Source organism: Vipera ursinii (genome assembly GCF_947247035.1).
Source record: "Vipera ursinii genome assembly, chromosome: 7".
NCBI classification, from domain to species: Eukaryota; Metazoa; Chordata; class Lepidosauria; order Squamata; family Viperidae; genus Vipera; species Vipera ursinii.
The window spans coordinates 40,186,886-40,211,725 of record NC_139521.1 but is presented as its reverse complement, the minus strand read 5'-3'; the positions used below and the strand labels follow the sequence as shown (position 1 = coordinate 40,211,725).

The 24,840-nt window shown below is 46.7% G+C and overlaps 1 protein-coding gene across 2 annotated transcripts in view; it reads right to left on the bottom strand.

Moving 5' to 3' along the window:
- Positions 1 to 24,840, bottom strand: part of AFG2A (AFG2 AAA ATPase homolog A) — a 162,985-nt gene that overhangs the window by 124,404 nt on the left and 13,741 nt on the right. For both annotated transcript variants that reach the window (XM_083367360.1, XM_083367361.1), the window contains exons 10-11: positions 3,184 to 3,338; positions 1,981 to 2,190 (exon numbers count right to left, since the gene is read on the bottom strand). In XM_083367360.1, coding sequence (XP_083223486.1) covers positions 1,981 to 2,190; positions 3,184 to 3,338 — 365 coding nt within the window. The remainder of the gene's footprint in view (positions 1 to 1,980; positions 2,191 to 3,183; positions 3,339 to 24,840) is intronic.

The window sequence follows — 24,840 nt, the reverse complement described above, 5'->3', positions numbered from 1 at the left end:
CGAGATTCACTCCCATGAATTTTCGAGTTACGAATGGAATGGACAGGCTCCATTATATTTGTAACTCAAGGCCTACCTGTACAAAAAAGCCACATTGGGAGAAGCATTCTTGGGGAAAATGTCAAAAAAAATACTAATGTAACTATTTTCTGTGCTTTTTCTTCTACTGCTCACTGCACATAAAAAGCCAAACTCTTTCTCATTCAGCAAAATTTCAAGATAACTATACAACTGGAATTCTTTAGTGAAAGAAGAGAATCACAGTAGAAAAACTTCAAGTTCTTTTTGTGTATGTGTATATGCATCCTTTACCCCCTAGAGCAGTGGCCCAAATCTTTTGGCTACCAAGTTCTGCAAAAAAAAAAATTCCACAGACCAGGGAGAATGTGGCTTTGCAACCTACCTAGATCCTGCACATGTGCAGATGAAGCTTCACTCGTTTGTACGGACAAGTTCCCAACAGGCCATGGACCGGTACTGGTCTGTAGCCCAGGGGTTGGGGACCCCTGTCTAGTATATAAGTGGCATACAAAGTATTGGAATACAAAAACTAATGGCTAGCTCAGTGGGTTAGGACGCTGAGCTTGTTGATCAAATGGTTGGCAGTTTGGCGAGTTGAATCCCGAGTACCACATAACAGAGTGCCTGTTACTCATCCCAACTTCTGCCAACCTAGCAGTTCGAAAGCACGTAAAAATGCAAGTAGAAAAATAGGGACCACTACGGTGGGAAGGTAACAGTGTTCCGTGCACCTTTGGCGTCTAGTCATGCTGGCCACATGACCACAGAAACTTCCTCGGACAAGCGCTGGCTCTTCAACTTTGAAACGGAGATGAGCATCAGCCCCTAGAGTTGGAAACGACTAGCACGCATGTGCGGGGGAACCTTTACCTTTACAATGTGTCATTTAGGAGAAAAAATTATCCTATCTCATTTAACCTCATTTTTAAGATTATACTCTGAACTAAGCTACTTTTTTCTTATAATAAACATTTATAAAAGCATTAAAAATACTGACACCTTTTTTAAAAAAATGGCAATTCAGCTTTTGATTTTAGATTATGCTTTGATTCTAATTTTGAAGACCTTCTTGGAAAGTTTTTTCCCCTTACAATATTTTAAAAATATAAATGAGAACCAGTTTGGTCTAGTGGCTAAGACACCAGGGTAGAAACCAGGAGACTGTGAGTTCTAGTCCTAGCCATGAAATGCAGCTGGGTGACCTTGGGCCAGTCCAGTCACTTTCTCAGGCCACAATTTCAGGCTTTGGTGACAAGCTGCTCAGTCAATTCCTCTTGCAACCAATGGATTAATATTTAGTTTATCTGAAAATAGTGGGACCTGTATTTGGATGAAAATGCTAGGAAGAAAATAAAAATAGCAACAACATATTAAGGTACAGGAAACCATCTGGTGATTTAATGATGTAACTAGAACAAAGCTGACATCAATTCAATTAATAGGCTTTGAAGTCCAAATTATTTAATTAAAAAAAACAAAGTAGGCCTTGAAAGATGTTATTTCAGGCCATTTTTATGGAACATGGAGAATTTAGGAATAAAAATTGGAACACTTGACTTCCAGTCTTTCCATCCTTATTCCAACTTTTTATTTTGTAAAACAAAATAACAAATTACTGTGGCACCACCTTGATATGTTTTCAACTACTGCACTATTATACATTATAACTACAGTATGAATAAACCAGAAATTTAACTAAGCAAGTAGCATAACTTCCTTTTTCTTCTTCCAAATGTACTGTTCTTCCCTAGACTTTCAGTACAGACTAGGTTCATAAATCTTGAGAACAAAAATATAAAACATTACAAATACTGTATATAAAACAGGAAATTAAGGTAATTATTGCAATGCCATTCCAGTACACCCAACATATCTGAAAGGCTGACAGTTGAAGAATACTATACAAGAGCTTTTATGGTATTTGATAACATCATGCTTAAGAACACAATGATTACTAACCTTTACTGCCAAGAAGTTTAGACCACTTTCATGAGCCAAGGCCTTTGCAATCATGGTTTTAGAACATCCTGGTGGTCCATATAGCAGTACTCCTTTTGGTGGCTGAATGCCCATTCGAATGAAAGATTCAGGATGCTTCAGTGGCCATTCAACAGCTTGCTTTAATTTCAGTTTAACATCTTCCAGCCCTCCTATGTCTGACCAGGATGTCTACAAAGCAAGTCACTTTAATTAATTCGTTCATTGATTTTTGGTAGCTCCCATGTTTAGGTCATAAATACTGCATTATCAAGCAGCTACTAGGAGTTTAGTACTTTAGATCTATTTTAACACAGTCTTTGGATCACTTTTTATTGAACACATACACACCACAATCAGTGCCAAATAGGATACAGTAATCAATCTTTATTTCTGATAATATTGATGTAGTATCTCTTCAGAAGATCTTTATCAAGTTTATTGTCCTATAAATGTGTAGACCATTTTTAGGCTAAAGAAGACAGTTATTATATAAATGCAACTGCTCAGTTCAGGTTCATCAAATGCTGCAACAAGAAACTGTAAATTCATGGGAAAAGCACAAGAAAAAAAAGATAAATATAAACTACCACAGGTATAACAGTCATTTGCACTCTCTCATTGGCAATGGTCAATCATTTGTATGGCTACCTTATTATCTACAATAAAGATTTTTCTTTAGCTACAATCATAAAATTCATTTATCATGGATTGAAAGACTTTGCCGAAACAGTAGTTTTTGTCTCAATGTGTGCATGTATTTCTATTCTATCCATATGCCTGTCTTAAAATAGTGTATCCCTGCACATTCCACAAAAACAGAGAATGATATCAAAGTACAACAATGTGCTATATTTTCACCCTTGTGAGAAACTTATGATGTTGGAAAATATGCAAGGTTAATACTGACTATACATGTGGACCCCTCACTATTTTAATCATCTTTTTCTAGACAATCCTTCTTGACCTCCAGCTATGTTGGAACTTGAGCTCTAGAATATCCAGACAGCATAACTAGGAATTAAAGAGTTACAGTTCCAATATATTCCCAAGATATGCAGAAGGAAAGACTTGAAGACCACTTAAGCTATTTCTGTGATCAGATGACTGCCTTTAAGCATGAGTCTTTTCTTATTCTCCAACTTCCAAATGGTCATCTTAAAATATTTAATAGAGAAATCTTACTTTGGGTACATCAATTGTCACCTCTCTCATGGCGCTGGGCCTGACATCATTCATTGCCTGCAGAAAATCACTGCGATTAATAATTACAGATACAGACACATCATCATCCAGGAGATTCTCTTTCTTATGAAATATTCTCCGCAAAGCATGCATTCCTGTACAAAGGACACAAAATGCAAAATAATGATTGGATTTCTTATTACATTTCACAGATATTTAACAATACATAACTAGTAAATCCTATGCTGGTCCATGACCGTAATAAAGTTTGAATTGAATATAGTAAATGAAAAATATGAGAAATAAATATTTCTCTTAATTTGATTTCACCAAGCATAAACAAATGAATGCTTTAGCATATATAGTAGTGACAGTCAAACCTATGATACTCCAGATGCTATTGAACTGCATCCCTCATGTCCCAGCTTTTTCCATCACTTGTTGCCCTTTCCAAGGTAACTAAAATTGTCATACATTAGAATTACATCAGAAATGTAACAAAATCTCTAACTTTATCTTACAACATGAAGCATTTATTGGAAGGGATGAAATACAAAGGACAGACTATGTGGATGCTAGTTGGTACACTGAAAGTACATTGTAAACAATAACTAGTTTGTGGCTTAAACTAGTAATTATTTACAAAATAATTATTTACCATCATCCCAAGTAAACATCCTTGAGACTATTTTCAAGCATTTCATAAGAAAGGGATTTAGATTTCTGATCACAGTTATCTATCTTCTTCCACAAGCGTGGTGATTGGGAGACAAAAGGCATCAAATTATTCTTTAGGAAACAGCTTTGTACAATGAAGAAAAAGGTTGTACAACTCTCAAATCAAATAATGTGTCATTTTCATATTAGAGTCCTGGTGGTGATCAGGGTTGCATAATATTTTTGTGATAAAAGTAACAACTTAAAATAAAGAATTAAATTTGCCAGTTACCAATTTAAAACAGTTATTGTTATCTATTTAACTGTAGAAAATACTTATTTCATGCACTGTTCAAAGCAAATACAGTTTTAAACATTTCCAGTAGGAAAAGAAGTTATTGATGAAATCTGGTTTGTAAGAGAGAACATTTCACATAATGTCTTATTTTTCATATATCTTATTTGCTATTATACAATATGTCTGGGTTTAAAAAAATAAATTTGCACTCAACCAATTAAAAAAGATAAAGAAACAGCACAATTCAGTAATTGAGCAGGATACAGCATGCCTTCCCTTATTGTTTTTCAGGCTGGATCCAAACTTAGCTTATCCAACTAGATCTTTCTTCTCCACTCCTTTGGCCTACCTGTAGCTACTTCTTTCTTAAGATCTGGGGCTCTCTGCTACATTGGAAGATTATTCTAGGTCTAGGATTAGAAAAAAGGGTTTCTCTAAAATCAGGCCACAGTACGTGTTTCAGTAGAGCTTTACTCCACTTGGTTTGGGGGATTTCTCAATCAGCTTGCTTTTACACTCCATGTAGTATTTGGGAAAGGTGGAAAAATCTGCTTCTTTCTATGTAGTTAAAGTTCAGCCCTACTATTCTCTATGTGGGCAATAAACCAGTTGAAAGATGGAGATGGCTAAAATTGTTCAAAATAAAATCGGAGTTATTTAAAGTACACATGTGCCAAAACCATTATGCAGTTCAACATTTAAATGAAGCAATGTTTTACAAAAAAAACAATAACAAAAGACAGATTGAAGGCAAAACCTTAATCCTTCCTGTTTCCTCTTGTTAACATCATTTATTTCTGCTGTCCCTGCTGACCTTGACCTTAATCAGTGGTTATGTTATTTCCAAGAATGGATCTAGTCAGTACTTTACCAAACACATAAATACATCTTCTTTTTCATTAAAAGAGGAAGAACTTCGTAATATGTTTGTATATGTGAGAACTGTGTTCTAGTTGTAAGATAGAACAAACCCTGAACAATGACCTCACCCTTTGATTAAAGCTGCATTCCAAAAATAGCAGGCATGTATCCAACACAAAGGAAGTTTAAAAAACAGTTTGCCATTTTGGATGAGACCCAACTGTTATTCATGTACTGAAAGACAGCTTGAAGAACATGTTTATATATATCAGGCAGCACTTTTTTCCAACTCGTCAGCAGATAATCATGTTCCCTTACCATTAACTACTGTGGTTAACTTTCCAAAATCTTATTAAAAAGAAGGAATTGTTTTATGAATCAAAAATCTAAATGAAAAATATTCATATCAGAATGCGTAGTTTTCAAGAATATAGGACAATTTCATGTTCAGTATATAAATAAAACATTTAAAAAATATAAAATAATTATGTACCACCACTATTTTTAGATAGTATTTATTTTATTTATTTATTTATTTTATTATATTTATGTACCGCCCTTTCCCGAAGGACTCAGGGCGGTTTACAGGGTGATTAAAACGAAAAATACAAAAGTTAAAAACAATTTAAAAATTATATCAATCCCTGCACAAATAAAAACCCCAGTTAAAATTAAAATTAAAATTCTCAGGCTGGGCCAGAGAGCTCGAAGAGCCAGGTCTTCAGGTCCCGGCGGAATGAACAGAGGTCGGGGGCAGTCCTAAGCTCCACTGACAGCTGGTTCCAAAGGGCAGGCGCACCCACTGAAAAGGCCCTCCCCCTGGGTGTTATCCGCCGGCAATCTTTTACCGGTGGCACCCTGAGAAGACCCTCCCTGTGGGAGCGCACTGGACGAAGGGAGCTTGATGCCAGCAGCAGGTGTTCCCTCAGATATCCTGGAGCCTCGCCATTTAGGGCTTTATAGGTCATCACCAGCACCTTGAATCTCACCCGGAGGGCAACCGGGAACCAATGCAGCTTGCGGAGTAGAGGTGTTACATGGGAGTATCGGGAAACCCCCATCACAACTCGCACAGCCACATTCTGCACCAGCTGAAGCCTCCGAGTGGTCCTCAAGGGCAGCCCCATGTAGAGAGCGTTGCAGTAGTCTAAATGGGAGGTCACGAGCGCATGAGTGACTGTGCGTAGGGCATCTCGGTCCAGATAGGGTCGTAACTGGTGCACCAGGCGAACCTGGGCAAAAGTGAACCTAGGTCACGGCTCCTATATGACCTTCCAAGTTGAGCCGGGAGTCAAGGAGGACGCCCAAGTTGCGAGCCCTATCAACGGGGGGTAACACCTCACCCCCCGTTAAAGGTGGAATGGTCTGGTTAACCTGAGATGCCGATATGCACAGCCACTCAGTCTTGGCAGGATTGAGACAAAGCCTGTTTCTCCCCATCCAGACCTGGACCACCTCCAGGCAACGGGACATCACGGCGAGGGCATCGCTGGGTTGGTTCGGGGTGGAAAGAAAAAGTTGGGTATCATCAGCGTACCACCCCGAAACCACGAATGATCTCACCCAGCGGCTTCATATAGATGTTGAACAGGAGGGGCGAGAGAACCGACCCCTGAGGAACTCCACAAACAAGAGGCCTCGGGGTAGATCTCTGCCCTCCCGTCAACACTGACTGCGAGCGGCCCAGGAGATAGGAGGAGAACCACCGTAAAACGGTGCCTCCCACTCCCAACCCCCTGAGACGCCGCAGTAGGATACCATGGTCGATGGTATCAAAAGCCGCTGAGAGATCTAATAGGACCAGGACAGAGGAACAACCCCTGTCCCGAGCCCGCCAGAGATCATTCACCAGCGCGACCAATGCTGTTTCCGTGCTGTATCTGAGCCTGAAACCCGATTGGTACGGGTCCAGATAATCAGTTTCCTCCAGGAACAGAGGAAGCTGATGCACCACCACACTCTCAACAACCTTCGCCAAAAAGCGAAGGTTGGAGACTGGACGATAGTTATTTAAAACAGCCGGGTCCAGGACAGGCTTTTTGAGGAGGGGTCTCACCACCGCCTCCTTCAAGGTGGCAGGGAAGACACCCTCCTTCAAAGAAGCAGTTATTACTCCCTGGAACCGGCCTCATGTCTCCTCCCAGGCCGCATAAACCAGCCAGGAGGGGCACGGATCCAACAAACAGGTGGTGGTGCTCAGCCTCCCCATGATCCTGTCCACATCATCAGGGGAAAGAGGATCGAACTCAGTCCAGATAACACGCTCAAGACCGTCCGATTCCTCCACGTCAGACTCTGCCCAGTCAGAGTCCAGACCGGCCCGGATCTGAGCGATTTTGTCCGCCAGATGATGACTAAATTCCTCGGCTCGTCCCTGTAAGGGATCCTCCCTCACCTCCTGGTTGAGGGCGGCCGGGCGATTATCTGCAGACACGATGAGGGCAGCGAAGTAATTAGACTTCGCCATCCTCATCGCCACAAGATAAGACCTTATAAAGGTTCTTAGCTGCAATCGGTCAGATTCGGATTGGCTGGACCTCCAACAACTCTCTAGACCCCATCTCCAACGCTTCATCTCCGCAGAGAACCATGGAGCCCAACGGGATCTGCGCTGGGTCAGAGGTTGCAAGGGTACAACACAGTCAAGTGCCCCGGCAGCCGCCCTTTCCCAGGCATCCACCAAGGCGTCGACTGAGCTGTGGGTGAGGGCAATGGGTATAGACCCAAGCGCCATCTGGAACCGTTCTGGGTCCATTAGGCGCCTGGGGTGGAACCACCTGGTCGGTTCCGCAGCCCAGCAACGGAGGGTGGCATAACAGAAGACCAGCCGCAGGAGATGGTGATCTGACCATGACAGGGGAACAATGGTTGGTGAACCCCCTCCCAGATCATCCAACCACTGTCCAGACAGGAACACCAGGTCGAGAGTGTGACCCCCCACATGAGTCGGGCCCTGAATTACTTGGATCAGGCCCATGGCCGTCATGGAAGCCATGAACTCCCGAGCTAACTCAGACGACCCTCCCAGTGAAGGCAAGTTGAAGTCCCCCAGAACTATAAGCCTGGGGAACTCCACCACCAACCCTGAGAGGGTGTCAAGCAGCTCGGGCAGGGCTGTTGCCACACAGCTGGGCGCCAGGTATGTGAGCAACAAGCCCAACTGAGCCTGAGGGCCACATCTCAGGAGGAGGGACTCACTCCCGGCCATCTGGACAATGGTGGTCTCCCACGGGCATAAAGTCTCCCAGACAACCATCGCCACCCCACCAACCCTACCCTGAGCCCATGGCTGGTGTAGCACACAGAAACCTGGAGGGCATAACTCGGTCAGAGGAACCCCTCCCTCCGAGCCCAACCAAGTCTCCGCGATACATGCCAGATCCGCACATTCCTCCTCGATCAAGTCCTGAATGAGGGGAGCCTTGTTAACGATGGATCTGGCGTTAAAATAAGCTAGCCTAAGCTCAGGGGCCTGCTCACCCTCATCCCCGGGCAAAAGGGTGCTAACCGGAGGGTCGGAGCGCGCCACCGCATGCAGACAGCGGGGGCGCGATCCCAGATGTTGATGCGGCCCTCCGTGCAACCACCTGCTGCCATTCCCTATCATCGTGGGGATTTGAAGCCCCACCCCAACATTCATAGAACCAGCAACCACCTCCCCCAACCCCGTCTCGTCGGGACCCCTAACAGGCCCAGACTGAGCGCTGGTTAATAATTCCCTCTCCACCCTATCCCTCCCCCTCCCTAACCTTTTAAAATTACTGGCTAAAAAATGTATCAGGGGCCTCTTAACGTGTCTCAACACAAGGCCCCTGTCTAAGCCCAGCCACCTCTCGGAGTCCCAGCAATTGGGCTCGTCATTAAGGGGAGTGTGGAAACAGGCGGCTGGTTGTGCCCAAGAGGGAGGAACCCCCCTGAGGGCATACAGATCAGCTCCAGAGTAACGGTAACAAACCATGCAACAATAAAATGTCCACATAGGACAAAGATTACAAATATTTGCAATGGGTGGTTCGATGGAATGATGGTATTCAGATGGAATAATATTGAGTCCGGTGGGTATGTCTCTCAATCCACTAGTCCAGCTCAGGTCTCACCTGAGATGGCGGTCAGGAAGGAAGCCCCAGCCGTCCTCTCACTCCGGCTGAGGAGTCCAACCTGGGGTGGAGAGAGCAAAGAGTCCCAGGCCAAGCTTACCCCAACTGGTCTCTCACACCAGCGGGGCGGTCGATAACCAATCCAAGACCGTCCTCCCACCACAGTCAGGTCCAGGCCCAAACCAGACTGTCAATGGGGAGGTCTTGATCCAGCCAAGCATTAAAACGGCCATAATAGCTGCCTGCCAGCACAGGAAATAAGCCAGGCCGCTGCTGATCTTCGGGCAGCCGGCCACTTCCGCCATTCTAGAGGGGGGGGCAAAAACAGCCTCTCCCACAAGCGTCCACCCGCTAGTCCAGATGATGTTCCAGTAGCGAGCAAAAGGCGAGCAAAAGGCATTCCCAGCAATGATTTAAAATCCAGGCATTCCTCAACAAGTCCACCGTGGCAGGGCAGAAACCGAGGCCGATGTCCGGGCCTAAAAGCCACCATCACCATCCGGAAGGAGAGGGAGGGCTCCGTGCCGCTGAAAACGGCACCAACCAGCTGACAGCTCCTGATCGAGTTTTCAACCAGTAAAGTCAGTGAAATCGTCGCCGCCGCCCCTCCGTACAAGCGGAGGGTATCCACGGCGAAAAAAAGCAGAGAAAGGATGCCTGCAGCAGCACAGTATTGTTCTCCAGGCCGGTAGGCCAGTAAAATGCCACTCTCTGAAGGGGGGAGGGGGGGCTCACCGCCGCCGAAAACAGCGCCTAGCAAGCGTCTCTGTGTCCACCCCCCTGAAATCACCCCCTCATACCGTGCCACGGCTGGGCCTCCCTAAAATTGCCCCATTTAGAGCCCTTGTGGAGCGTCCGTAGCTCAAGCTGCTGCCGCCATCTTGGGCAAAAAAAAAGTATAGGAATTAGTTTAAATACTATTGACGTATAGGAATTAGTTTAAATACTATTAAATTTGTAGTATTGTTTTAGATAAATACCGTGATTTGGCTAATGTAAAGGTGGGATCAAAAGTTAGACATGTATATCAAAAAGAAAGCTTATAACTAAAACATGGGTCTATGTAGGGATTACCCATCGCTTAGAAGAACAAAGAAACTAGTGACACAGAAAGATCTATCACAATTGAACTGTCTAACTATCAAACAAAGCTATTATATCTTCTGTTCTCATCTCTACGCATAATCTCATATTCTCATACATACCACTACTCAAACCACATTGTATGTTGCAAGTACTTATTTTATTCTTTCCTTGCTCGTGTAGAAGTAGCTCTGCACATAGTTTTCCTCTCAGTTATAGATGCAATAGAAGGTACAAATTCAGGGGTCTTGGATCACTAGTTTGCCTGTTCTCTCTAAGGGACTCAGTGATAAAGCCAAGAGGACCTTATCACAAAATTGCAATTTTTAAACTTACTGTTATTTAACTACTTTATTCTTTCCTTTCTTGCAATCACAGATTCTGGATTTAACAATGTTATAGTAGAACTGCAAAGGACATGCATAAAAGAAGAAGTTTTGCAGCATGTCAACCAGCAAACAGTAGTTTCCCTCGTTTTTAACCCCTTTTGAACCTCTTTTTGCCTATGTGGTTCTAGATCACAGGAGCAACAGAAGTCTAAATCCACCATAAATGTGTCCTTAATGCTGATTTCCTGTTTAGGAAAACGTACATTTAATTATACTACATTCCCCACCAAGTGATTTGCACTCATGAATTTTAACTTGTCTTAATTTATGTATTTCTTTTTTGTACAATCGGTGGCTGCTAGAATGAATCAAAGCTTAAAACTGATCTTGAGTGGTTATGCGAGTCAAATCCATAAAGAATAATGTAATGGTTACATTCTCTTCTACCCAAACATCTGGAATGCACCAAGTAAGAGAAAGGTAGTTTTTAATTTTGTCGTTTTTCATTGTTAATCAGTTACTCTATTCCTCACAATTTTATGAGTTAATTGTATTTTATTATATTTACAGATCTGTATACTGTTTTGAAGTGCACTAAAGTGTAAATGTACATGTGCAAATGTACACAAATCCTTCATACTAAGTATGTACTAAACACAGTTAGTCATTTCCTGTTGACTCCCCACTCAACCACATTTGCATATGTAATTACAGAAAAAAATAAGTAGCAATAATATTTATTTATTAAATTTATATGCTGTCCTCACTATCAAATCAACTCTAAAGGCAAAATAACTTATTTTGTACTGTTCACTTACTTTTGTACTTATCTCATCCATCATTCAATTATCTAGACTCCATTTCTTCTTGTTATATCACACAAACTTTCCCTTGAATTCGTTTTGTAATGTACTCTACTTTTGCTTCCATATAACAAAAGGACAGAAGCAGTAGAGTAATTTTTGATACTTCCATAAGCATTCTTCCTTGCAGTAGACTCTACCTAAACAGTAAATATTTTGATCATAACGTCTCTCCATTTCTCTGCTTCTTTTAACCAACCAAGCTCTCCTTGACTAGATAGTTTTCAACTTTATTTTTCTCTATATGCACTATACAACATCATTTTTTGGTAACATTTTCCTATCTGATGTTTTTTCCCCATTCTCCGTTTCCTTCATGTTTTTTCACTTTTTTCATATTTTTCTTCAATGTAACTCCACATACTTTTTTGGCATTCTCTAACATAATTATTTTCACTTTGTTGCATTCATTTTGTTTGGGGATTACCTATAAAGGTAATACTGTTCATATAGAGCTAGTACCTCTCTTTAGGCAGTCTACTTTCACTCTTATATCTTTCACTTGTTTCTTTTTCTTTCACGTCCATTTTTTTCCTGACGATCAACACCAGATAAGGTCCTATCTCTCTAGTTGGAACAGCTCATCACCTTTACATCTTACACTAATTATCTCATCTTTACCATAAACAATCAACTCAACTGTGCTCTTCGACTCATTATTTTCTCATATGTATGCATGAACAGGCATATGTTTAAATCACTTCTTGAAACAAGCAGATATTTTTCTAAACAAATACCTGCCAAATAGTTACCATTCTGATTCATTCTTGGCTCTCTGAATCATCCAGTTACTCCTGCACTTTCATTTCATTCCCACACATCAATTCATGCCACATAGCAATATAATTTTTCTTTGCAGGTCACATTAATTCAGAATATTGCATTGTCTATAACATCAATTCATAATTTCTGGCATACAGTTCAACCTTTTCCTTTGTAAATTTATAATTTTATTCTTCTACTTCATAAGATATATATCAACTTCATATCTTCTTCCTTTTCTCAAATTTCACAACATACAACATACATAATTTTATTTCAATTCATTTATTAATGTATACTTTTTACCATATACACCTCTTTCATTCCAAGTCTCAAACTTCAATTCTACCATGATAGATGCAGCATTCCCTACTAAATGTGAGGACACAATACTTAACAATATAAGCACAATTGGGCTAATGTGCTAGATGCTTAATCAAATCCCAGTTTTACACCATAAATGCTCACACTCTTCTCTGCAAGTTAGAGAATCCTATTTGAGACAACCTTGCAAACTAACATACCATTGCCCAGGTCCCACCAATTAGGTGACACATAATATGTGTGGACTCCCTGAAGATATATTTGGAAATGTGATGAGGTTTATTAGAGAAATGTAAGATGTGTTTAGTACTTATGATGGGAAGGGATATTTATTATATTATTTAAGTTTGTACATTAATTACAAAAGTAATATAAAATTGTTCCTGTTTGTACAAGTATAAGAAGTTGGTCCTTCACAATCTGTACATTGCAAGTTTAACTGGGTAAACTATTGGAAGGAGGAAGGTGGAATTTTCAGGCTTTGTGAATGCTTAGTATTTGCTGAAACATGCCTATTGGCTAATGATGCTGTGGCAAGGCACAGGAAGCAGAAAAATATTAATTTCATTTCAGATGAAATCCATTACATAAAAAGTTGTTTCCTCCAACAAGGGCTATTGCATATGTTTGCTTTATTTTCAAGGCAAGTGTTAGTAGGATTATTATTCTTGATTTTAAAACTATTCACTGTTGCAAACCAGGTGAAATAAAATGAAACAGGGCATTAGAAAATTTTAATAATTAGAGTATAATTCTTTTGTTAAAAGTTGTGCAAGAATTAGCTTTTGGCTGAGGCACAACATGTAAGAACTATGCCATTATTAATCAAATCACCCATTTATAAAGTCCTTTTTTACAAATATATTCCTACAGTTCTCTTATAATAGCTCTACATTCTGTCATTTTGAAGTACCGTATATACTTGAGTATAAGCCGACTCGAGTATAAGCCGAGACCCCCAATTTCACCCCCAAAAACTGGAAAAAGTTATTGACTCGAGTATAAGCCGATCCGCCGTTCTGCAAGCCTCTGCCGCCAGCAGAGGCTCGATCCGCCATTTTGCAAGCCTGAATACACAGGAATACCCTGTGTGGCCGCGGCTCGTCGGCAGGTCTCCGTTCCTCCTGCCGACCTTTGGGGAGGTTTGGGCGCCTCCCCAAACCTCCCCAAACCTCGGCAGGTCTCCGTTCCTCCTGCCGACCTTTGGGGAGGTTTGGGCGCCTCCCCAAACCTCCCCAAACCTCGGCAGGTCTCCGTTCCTCCTGCCGACCTTTCGGGAGGTTTGGGCGCCTCCCCAAACTTCCCCAAACCTCGGCAGGTCTCCGTTCCTCCTGCTGACCTTTGGGGAGGTTTGGGCGCCTCCCCAAACCTCCCCAAACCTCGGCAGGTCTCCGTTCCTCCGCGCAGACCTGCCGACCTTTGGGGAGGTTTGGGCGCCTCCCCAAACCTCGGCAGGTCTCCGTTCCTCCTGCCGACCTTTGGGGAGGTTTGGGCGCCTCCCCAAACCTCCCCAAACCTCTGCAGGTCTCCGTTCCTCCGCGCAGACCTGCCGACCTTTGGGGAGGTTTGGGCGCCTCCCCAAACCTCCCCAAACCTCGGCAGGTCTCCGTTCCTCCTGCCGACCTTTGGGGAGGTTTGGGCGCCTCCCCAAACCTCCCCAAACCTCGGCAGGTCTCCGTTCCTCCTGCCAACCTTTGGGGAGGTTTGGGCGCCTCCCCAAACCTCCCCAAACCTCGGCAGGTCTCCGTTCCTCCTGCCGACCTTTGGGGAGGTTTGGGCGCCTCCCCAAACCTCGGCAGGTCTCCGTTCCTCCTGCCGACCTTTGGGGAGGTTTGGGCGCCTCCCCAAACCTCGGCAGGTCTCCGTTCCTCCTGCCGACCTTTGGGGAGGTTTGGGCGCCTCCCCAAACCTCCCCAAACCTCTGCAGGTCTCCGTTCCTCCGCGCAGACCTGCCGACCTTTGGGGAGGTTTGGGCGCCTCCCCAAACCTCCCCAAACCTCGGCAGGTCTCCGTTCCTCCTGCCGACCTTTGGGGAGGTTTGGGCGCCTCCCCAAACCTCCCCAAACCTCGGCAGGTCTCCGTTCCTCCTGCCGACCTTTCGGGAGGTTTGGGCGCCTCCCCAAACTTCCCCAAACCTCGGCAGGTCTCCGTTCCTCCTGCTGACCTTTGGGGAGGTTTGGGCGCCTCCCCAAACCTCCCCAAACCTCGGCAGGTCTCCGTTCCTCCGCGCAGACCTGCCGACCTTTGGGGAGGTTTGGGCGCCTCCCCAAACCTCGGCAGGTCTCCGTTCCTCCTGCCGACCTTTGGGGAGGTTTGGGCGCCTCCCCAAACCTCCCCAAACCTCTGCAGGTCTCCGTTCCTCCGCGCAGACCTGCCGACCTTTGGGGAGGTTTGGGCGCCTCCCCAAACCTCCCCAAACCTCGGCAGGTCTCCGTTCCTCCTGCCGACCTTTGGGGAGGTTTGGGCGCCTCCCCAAACCTCCCCAAACCTCGGCAGGTCTCCGTTCCTCCTGCCGACCTTTGGGGAGGTTTGGGCGCCTCCCCAAACCTCCCCAAACCTCGGCAGGTCTCCGTTCCTCCTGCCGACCTTTGGGGAGGTTTGGGCGCCTCCCCAAACCTCGGCAGGTCTCCGTTCCTCCTGCCGACCTTTGGGGAGGTTTGGGCGCCTCCCCAAACCTCGGCAGGTCTCCGTTCCTCCTGCCGACCTTTGGGGAGGTTTGGGCGCCTCCCCAAACCTCCCCAAACCTCTGCAGGTCTCCGTTCCTCCGCGCAGACCTGCCGACCTTTGGGGAGGTTTGGGCGCCTCCCCAAACCTCCCCAAACCTCGGCAGGTCTCCGTTCCTCCTGCCGACCTTTGGGGAGGTTTGGGCGCCTCCCCAAACCTCCCCAAACCTCGGCAGGTCTCCGTTCCTCCTGCCGACCTTTGGGGAGGTTTGGGCGCCTCCCCAAACCTCCCCAAACCTCCCCAAACCTCGGCAGGTCTCCGTTCCTCCTGCCGACCTTTGGGGAGGTTTGGGCGCCTCCCCAAACCTCGGCAGGTCTCCGTTCCTCCTGCCGACCTTTGGGGAGGTTTGGGCGCCTCCCCAAACCTCGGCAGGTCTCCGTTCCTCCTGCCGACCTTTGGGGAGGTTTGGGCGCCTCCCCAAACCTCGGCAGGTCTCCGTTCCTCCGCGCAGACCTGCCGACCTTTGGGGAGGTTTGGGCGCCTCCCCAAACCTCCCCAAACCTCGGCAGGTCTCCGTTCCTCCTGCCGACCTTTGGGGAGGTTTGGGCGCCTCCCCAAACCTCCCCAAACCTCGGCAGGTCTCCGTTCCTCCTGCCGACCTTTGGGGAGGTTTGGGCGCCTCCCCAAACCTCCCCAAACCTCGGCAGGTCTCCGTTCCTCCTGCCGACCTTTGGGGAGGTTTGGGCGCCTCCCCAAACCTCGGCAGGTCTCCGTTCCTCCTGCCGACCTTTGGGGAGGTTTGGGCGCCTCCCCAAACCTCGGCAGGTCTCCGTTCCTCCGCGCAGACCTGCCGACCTTTGGGGAGGTTTGGGCGCCTCCCCAAACCTCCCCAAACCTCGGCAGGTCTCCGTTCCTCCTGCCGACCTTTGAGGAGGTTTGGGCGCCTCCCCAAACCTCCCCAAACCTCGGCAGGTCTCCGTTCCTCCTGCCGACCTTTGGGGAGGTTTGGGCGCCTCCCCAAACCTCGGCAGGTCTCCGTTCCTCCTGCCGACCTTTGGGGAGGTTTGGGCGCCTCCCCAAACCTCCCCAAACCTCGGCAGGTCTCCGTTCCTCCTGCCGACCTTTGGGGAGGTTTGGGCGCCTCCCCAAACCTCGGCAGGTCTCCGTTCCTCCGCGCAGACCTGCCGACCTTTGGGGAGGTTTGGGCGCCTCCCCAAACCTCCCCAAACCTCGGCAGGTCTCCGTTCCTGTTTGGGGAGGTTTGGGCGCCTCCCCAAACCTCCCCAAACCTCCCCAAACCTCGGCAGGTCTCCGTTCCTCCGCGCAGACCTGCCGAGGTTTGGGGAGGTTTGGGGAGGCGCCCAAACCTCCCCAAAGGTCGGCAGGAAGAACGGAGACCTGCCGAGGTTTGGGGAGGTTTGGGGAGGCGCCCAAACCTCCCCAAAGGTCGGCAGGTCTGCGCGGAGGAACGGAGACCTGCCGAGGTTTGGGGAGGTTTGGGGAGGCGCCCAAACCTCCCCAAACAGGAACGGAGACCTGCCGAGGTTTGGGGAGGTTTGGGGAGGCGCCCAAACCTCCCCAAACGTCGGCAGGTCTGCGCGGAGGAACGGAGACCTGCCGAGGTTTGGGGAGGTTTGGGGAGGCGCCCAAACCTCCCCAAACAGGAACGGAGACCTGCCTAGGTTTGGGGACGTTTGGGGAGGCGCCCAAACCTCCCCAAAGGTCGGCAGGTCTGCGCGGAGGAACGGAGACCTGCCGAGGTTTGGGGACGTTTGGGGAGGCGCCCAAACCTCCCCAAAGGTCGGCAGGTCTGCGCGGAGGAACGGAGACCTGCCGAGGTTTGGGGACGTTTGGGGAGGCGCCCAAACCTCCCCAAACAGGAACGGAGACCTGCCGAGGTTTGGGGACGTTTGGGGAGGCGCCCAAACCTCCCCAAAGGTCGGCAGGTCTGCGCGGAGGAACGGAGACCTGCCGAGGTTTGGGGAGGTTTGGGGAGGCGCCCAAACCTCCCCAAACAGGAACGGAGACCTGCCGAGGTTTGGGGAGGTTTGGGGAGGCGCCCAAACCTCCCCAAACAGGAACGGAGACCTGCCGAGGTTTGGGGACGTTTGGGGAGGCGCCCAAACCTCCCCAAAGGTCGGCAGGTCTGCGCGGAGGAACGGAGACCTGCCGAGGTTTGGGGACGTTTGGGGAGGCACCCAAACCTCCCCAAACAGGAACGGAGACCTGCCGAGGTTTGGGGACGTTTGGGGAGGCGCCCAAACCTCCCCAAAGGTCGGCAGGTCTGCGCGGAGGAACGGAGACCTGCCGAGGTTTGGGGAGGTTTGGGGAGGCGCCCAAACCTCCCCAAAGGTCGGCAGGTCTGCGCGGAGGAACGGAGACCTGCCGAGGTTTGGGGAGGTTTGGGGAGGCGCCCAAAGCTCCCCAAACAGGAACGGAGACCTGCCGAGGTTTGGGGACGTTTGGGGAGGCGCCCAAACCTCCCCAAAGGTCGGCAGGTCTGCGCGGAGGAACGGAGACCTGCCGAGGTTTGGGGACGTTTGGGGAGGCGCCCAAACCTCCCCAAACGTCGGCAGGTCTGCGCGGAGGAACGGAGACCTGCCGAGGTTTGGGGAGGCGCCCAAACCTCCCCAAACAGGAACGGAGACCTGCCGAGGTTTGGGGACGTTTGGGGAGGCGCCCAAACCTCCCCAAAGGTCGGCAGGTCTGCGCGGAGGAACGGAGACCTGCCGAGGTTTGGGGAGGTTTGGGGAGGCGCCCAAACCTCCCCAAACAGGAACGGAGACCTGCCGAGGTTTGGGGAGGTTTGGGGAGGCGCCCAAACCTCCCCAAACAGGAACGGAGACCTGGGGAGGTTTGGGGAGGCGCCCAAACCTTCCCAAACGTCGGCAGGTCTGCGCGGAGGAACGGAGACCTGGGGAGGTTTGGGGAGGCGCCCAAACCTCCCCAAAGGTCGGCAGGAGGAACGGAGACCTGCCGAGGTTTGGGGAGGTTTGGGGAGGCGCCCAAAGCTCCCCAAACAGGAACGGAGACCTGCCGAGGTTTGGGGACGTTTGGGGAGGCGCCCAAACCTCCCCAAAGGTCGGCAGGTCTGCGCGGAGGAACGGAGACCTGCCGAGGTTTGGGGACGTTTGGGGAGGCGCCCAAACCTCCCCAAACGTCGGCAGGTCTGCGCGGAGGAACGGAGACCTGCCGAGGTTTGGGGAGGCGCCCAAAGCTCCCCAAACAGGAACGGAGACCTGCCGAGGTTTGGGGACGTTTGGGGAGGCGCCCAAACCTCCCCAAAGGTCGGCAGGTCTGCGCGGAGGAACGGAGACCTGCCGAGGTTTGGGGACGTTTGGGGAGGCGCCCAAACCTCCCCAAACAGGAACGGAGACCTGCCGAGGTTTGGGGACGTTTGGGGAGGCGCCCAAACCTCCCCAAAGGTCGGCAGGTCTGCGCGGAGGAACGGAGACCTGCCGAGGTTTGGGGAGGTTTGGGGAGGCGCCCAAACCTCCCCAAACAGGAACGGAGACCTGCCGAGGTTTGGGGAGGTTTGGGGAGGCGCCCAAACCTCCCCAAAGGTCGGCAGGTCTGCGCGGAGGAACGGAGACCTGCCGAGGTTTGGGGAGGTTTGGGGAGGCGCCCAAAGCTCCCCAAACAGGAACGGAGACCTGCCGAGGTTTGGGGACGTTTGGGGAGGCGCCCAAACCTCCCCAAAGGTCGGCAGGTCTGCGCGGAGGAACGGAGACCTGCCGAGGTTTGGGGACGTTTGGGGAGGCGCCCAAACCTCCCCAAACGTCGGCAGGTCTGCGCGGAGGAACGGAGACCTGCCGAGGTTTGGGGAGGCGCCCAAACCTCCCCAAACAGGAACGGAGACCTGCCGAGGTTTGGGGACGTTTGGGGAGGCGCCCAAACCTCCCCAAAGGTCGGCAGGTCTGCGCGGAGGAACGGAGACCTGCCGAGGTTTGGGGAGGTTTGGGGAGGCGCCCAAACCTCCCCAAACAGGAACGGAGACCTGCCGAGGTTTGGGGAGGTTTGGGGAGGCGCCCAAACCTCCCCAAACAGGAACGGAGACCTGGGGAGGTTTGGGGAGGCGCCCAAACCTTCCCAAACGTCGGCAGGTCTGCGCGGAGGAACGGAGACCTGCCGAGGTTTGGGGAGGCGCCCAAACCTCCCCAAAGGTCGGCAGGAGGAACGGAGACCTGCCGAGGTTTGGGGAGGTTTGGGGAGGTGCCCAAACCTCCCCAAAGGTCGGCAGGAGGAACGGAGACCTGCCGAGGTTTGGGGAGGTTTGGGGAGGCGCCCAAACCTCCCCAAAGGTCGGCAGGAGGAACGGAGACCTGCCGAGGTTTGGGGAGGTTTGGGGAGGCGCCCAAACCTCCCCAAACGTCGGCAGGTCTGCGCAGAGGAACGGAGACCTGCCGAGGTTTGGGGAGGCGCCCAAACCTCCCCAAACGTCGGCAAGTCTCCGTTCCTCCGCGCCCTGCCTGCCTGCTTCTTTCCGCTGCGGAAAGAAGCAGGCAGGCAAGGCGCGGAGTTTGGGGAGGTGCGCGCGCACCTCCCCAAACCTCCCCAAACTTCGGCAGGTCTCGGACGGCGGTGGCTTGGGAGAGGTGCGGGCGATCCCGGAAGCACCAAAGCCTCGGCCGCGCACAAGTCCTCGGTAAGTTTTTTTTGTTGACTGGAGTATAAGCCGAAGTGGAATTTTTCAGCCCAAAAAGTGGGCTGAAAAATTCGGCTTATACTCAAGTATATACGGTATATCTTCTTCAGCAGCTGTGGTTTTACTATATTTTTTTTAATTTGCAGTTTAAATAAGAGATAGATATTTTAATAAAGATGATTGAGCAGGATGTGGAGTGTTATAATTGCCCCTACAAAATAATGGCAATGATAGTAATAATTTTTGTACCTATCTTCCTGCCAAAGTACCCTAGAGAAAATTACCATGAATAAAAATAATCTTCAATTTAAAAAATTAAATAAAGCCAAAAGTCCTACAACAAAACTATAAAAATGCAAAATTTAAGTCTAAGTTCATTTTAAATGAAGAAAAAACTATTTAAATTACAAAGAAAATAAAGTGTAGTCAGCGAAAGAAAAAGGAAAAAAGGATGAAGCTGTGAAGACAGAGGAAGAAGGGCATTTATTAATGCTTGCTTCAAGTGAGGATTCGTGATGAATTAGACCAAGACTTTTCAACCAGTAGTATGGGTACCACCTGTGGTAACCTGGCAGGTGGTACGCGACCATCCTAGAGAAGTGGTAGCAGGGAAGGGGAATGAGCTGAACTGGTGGCAGTACCGCACAAGCCTGAATGAGAGATGGCTGGAGCTGCAGGGCTGTCAGGGCTAAGCGGAAGCGCCAGGATCAGTGCCAGGCTCCAGCTGGAGCTCGGCACTGATCCTGACGCTTCTGCTGAGCCCAGAAGAAGCACCGATCAGCTGGAATGTTCCAGCATCTCCAGGGTCTTTTACATTCAGATGCTTGGCAACTAATTCATATTTATGACGGTCAGTGTCCCAGGGTCATGTGAAGTGACCAAAACCTGCTGCAACCACCCAGCAGAGGGGGGGAATAAAAACCAAACACCCACCCCACCCCACCCCCACTGCCAATCCTCAACAGAAATGCTCACAACAATGAAAAACCTCGGACAGGAGGAAGAGTGCTGCCGGGCGGGCAGGCAGGTGTCTTGCTTGGCTGTGGCTTGGGGGGCACTTTTTTCAGTGCCATTGTAACTTCAAACAGTCACTAAGTGAACTGTTGTAAGTCGAGGACTACCTGCACTTTATCACTTTTTTCCTTTTTTTTATCATGAAGTTTTTGACACCTTGCTAGGCAACTGGTGGTACTCGGATGTTGCCATATCCTAAAAGTGGTACAATGGGTGAAAAGGTTGAAAAGCCCTGAATTAGACATCCTTGAAGGATCAGGGTGCCACTGGAATAGAAATCGGCAACTACATAGTGAATTCTGGCTTGTACAGTCTCTCTCTTTCTCACACACAAAAGTAATTAAAATGCCAACCTATACATATGATACAACTTTGATCAACAGAAATATCTCTTCCACTTGAACACGAATACGCAAATGGCAGTATACCATTTCTTAGGCAGGAAAACAAAAGATGATACACATTTTTCAAAAATGAAGTGCACTAATAATATTTTATAGATCTTTGCTCATTAATGAATGGGCAATCAATGGATTGTTGAAATGATTATCTGCCAGTGCTTCTAAGTTTCCCTATAAATGTTCTAAGCAGGCAACAAGTCATAAAATATATAGGATAAATGGAAAAGCCAATTTCAAAGCAATCAGAGACTATTAATTGTTCAAAATCTCCCCCGGGAAATATCACTGTGGACTCCAGTTTTTACTTTTAGAACAAGATCAGGATTCTTTCTTTTAATTTTCATGACATTAAAGAATAAGTTTGTATACACACTTGATTTTCCTCAGGGACCTTAATGTGACGTAAACAGCCTCGTCCTCCAATATTTCTCCACAATGTTCCTATGAGATAGGTTCAACTGAGAGGGACTGACTGGCCCAGAGTCTCTCCTGAGCGTCAATCCATAAGAATTAGCTTGAATCTGGAACTCTCCACTTTTCGCCCAATCGTTTAACCCATACCACGCTCGGACCCCACTGTGATTTCCTTTTGACAAATTCAGGGGAAAGGAAATGGAAGTAGGCTAAGGCTAAAAGAGCCAGTAATGATGCAATAGTTAAGACCTCAGGCTAGAAACTGGAAGGACATGACTTCTTGTCCCACCTTAGACACAAAGCCACTTGATGACTTGGGCTAGTCACTTTCTCTCAGCTCTAGGGAGGAGGCAATGGTAAACAACTTCTGAAAAAAACTTGCCAAGAAAATCGCAGGGATCTGTCCAGGACGCTTCCAAGAATTGAACACAATTAAACAGAAAAGAAAAAAAAAGGCTAAGGTACCGTATATTATTTGGTTCTAGCCAGCATGACTTCTTTGAAACTTCTCCACAATTAACACAGATAATGAGAAGTTTATAAGAATGCTTTTGAAAACAACAGAAGAGTAGATGCCGCCTTAAAACTATTCGGTGAAAGCAAGTTTTCATTTCTGAGCAACAGCAGGTACTGTGGGCAGTTTATTATTCAGCACTAGGAAAGCTCGTCTTCCTCAGCCAAACACTTTATAGAAGTTTTCCTGTGAAATGACCAAATCTTATAACAATTACAATAGGCAGTTGTAAGGTAAAAAGGCAAGAGAAACACTGCATGTAATTTAATGCTGTCTTGTATTCTGATACATTTATGCCAATATTAGTACTATTAATCTGAGAATGCCATCCCTAATAGCAGTAACATACAAATAGGCAGTAACATCTGAATAGACATAGTCAATTTGTTCCTTGTTTATCCTTTTAAAATGAGGAAATCAATCAATCTGAAGGGACCTTCGAAATTTTCTAATCCAACCCCCTACTCAAGCAGGAGACCCTATACCATTTCAGACAAATAACTGTCCAGTCTCTTCTTAAGAACTGCCAGTGATGAAGCACCCACAACTTCTAATGGCAAGCTGTTCCACTGGTAAATTGTTCTAACAGTCAGAAAATTTCTCCTTAATTCCAGGTTGCTTGTCTCCTTGATCAGTTTCCATTATTTCTTGTCCTGCCCTCTGGTGCTTTGGTAAATAAGTGGACCCCCTCCTCTTTGTGGCAACCTCTCAAATATTAGAATACTGCTATCATGTCCCCGCCCCCAGTCCTTCTTTTCTCTAGACTAGCCAAACACAAATCCTGCAACCGTTCTTCATATGTTTTTGTCTCCAAGCCTTTAATCATCTTAGTTGCTCTTCTTTGCACTTTTTCCAAAGTCTCAACATATTTTTTGTAATGTGGGGACCAAAACTGGATGCAGTATTCCAGGTGTGGCCTTACTAAGGCTTTATAAAGCGGTACTAATACTTCACGTAATTTTGATTCTATGCCTGTTTATACAACCAAGGATTGTATTAGCTTTTTTGGCTGCTGCCGCACACTGCTGGCTCATATTTAAGTGATCATCCACTAGGACTCCAAGGTACCTCTTGCAGTTACTGTTTTTGAGCTAGGTTTCACCTAATCTGCACTTGTACCTTTGGTTTTTCCTGTCTTAAGTGTAAATTCTTGGTTTTCTCCACATTACATTTCATACTGTTGGATAGGGCCCATAGCTCAAGTCTGTCAAGATCTTTTTGGATCCTGAGCTTGTCTTCTGGGTGTTGGCTATTCCTGTCAGCTTAATGTCATCTGCAAATTTGATGAGTTCCCCTTCTATCCTCTAATCCAAGTCATTTATGAAGATATTGAAGAGTACTGGGCCTAGGACAGAACCTTGCGTTACCCCACTGATTACTTCCCTCCATGTAGATGTAGTACTGTACTATTAAGGATGACTCATTGAGTTTGGTTTGTCAGCCAATTATAAATCCATCTGGTAGTGATGTTGTCTATTCACATTTTTCTAGCTTACCAAGAAGTAGATTGTGATCTATTTTGTCGAATACCTTGCTGAAGTCTAAGTATACTATGACCACAACATTTCGCTAGTTTACTAATTTAGTCACTTCGTCAAAGAATGAAATAAGATTGGTTTGGCATGATCTATTTTTAGGAAACCCATGCTAGCTTTTAATTATAACTTTATTTGTTTCTAGATATTCATAGATCTGCTTCTGATTATCTTTTCCAGTATCTTCCCAGGTATTGATGTTAGGCTGATTGGTCTTCAGTTTCCTGGGTCTGTTTTATTTTATTTTTTAAGATGGAGACCACATCAGCTTTTTTCCAATTCTAAGGTAATTCCTCAGGTAATTTCAGTACTTTTGAAAGATATGATGGTTCTGAGATAACATTTGCCAGCTCCTTCAGAACTGTCTTTTACAGTTATGTTTTTGGTAGGTTGGGCTATGGTTTCTTTTTGTGTGAAGACCGAGTCAAAGAATGACTTAAGTAGTTCTGCTTTGTCTCTGCTGCCTGATGCTTCCTTGCCATCTTCTCTCTTAAGTGGACCTACTGTTTCCTTGACTTTTTTCTAGTTATTTACATGTTGAAAGAAACTTTTTTCATTAACTTTGACTTTAGTTGCAAGTCTTTGTTCATTCTGAGCCTTTGCTTTCCTGACTTCATCTTTGTAGATTCCGGCTATTTGCTGATACTCTGCCTTAGTTATGTGTCCCTCTTTCCATTATTTGTACTTGTCCTTTTTGTCTTTCAATTTATCATATAAAAGTATATTTGGACAATGAATTAAGTACAGTGAGACATGGAAAATGACACAACTATTTAAGTATATGTTTAGTGTAATTTACAAGTTCTGTTTTCAATCAAATTTCTATGCAATGGGCTTTAGGGTATCACTTTGTATAATTAGTGTTCAATACCATAAAACATAATTCATTATAAAATATGTTATGCAGAATTATTGCAGAAATATAGACAATTTCAATTAATGAAAAATTAACAGGCTGCATTTTGGAAGCATCGATTCTGCAGAACATATCTATTTATATATCATGGCTATATATTATTAAAAAGTTACAGATACAAAGGAAGGATTACCATTTTAAAAAGTCAGGAATAATATTTAAAGCAGTCCACTTCTTATATATATATTGGTAAGTGTCACAATTATATGCAAGGTTGTGCAGATTTAATTTCTTGGAGTATGATGCATATTAGAATACATTACATAAAACTATCCTTAAA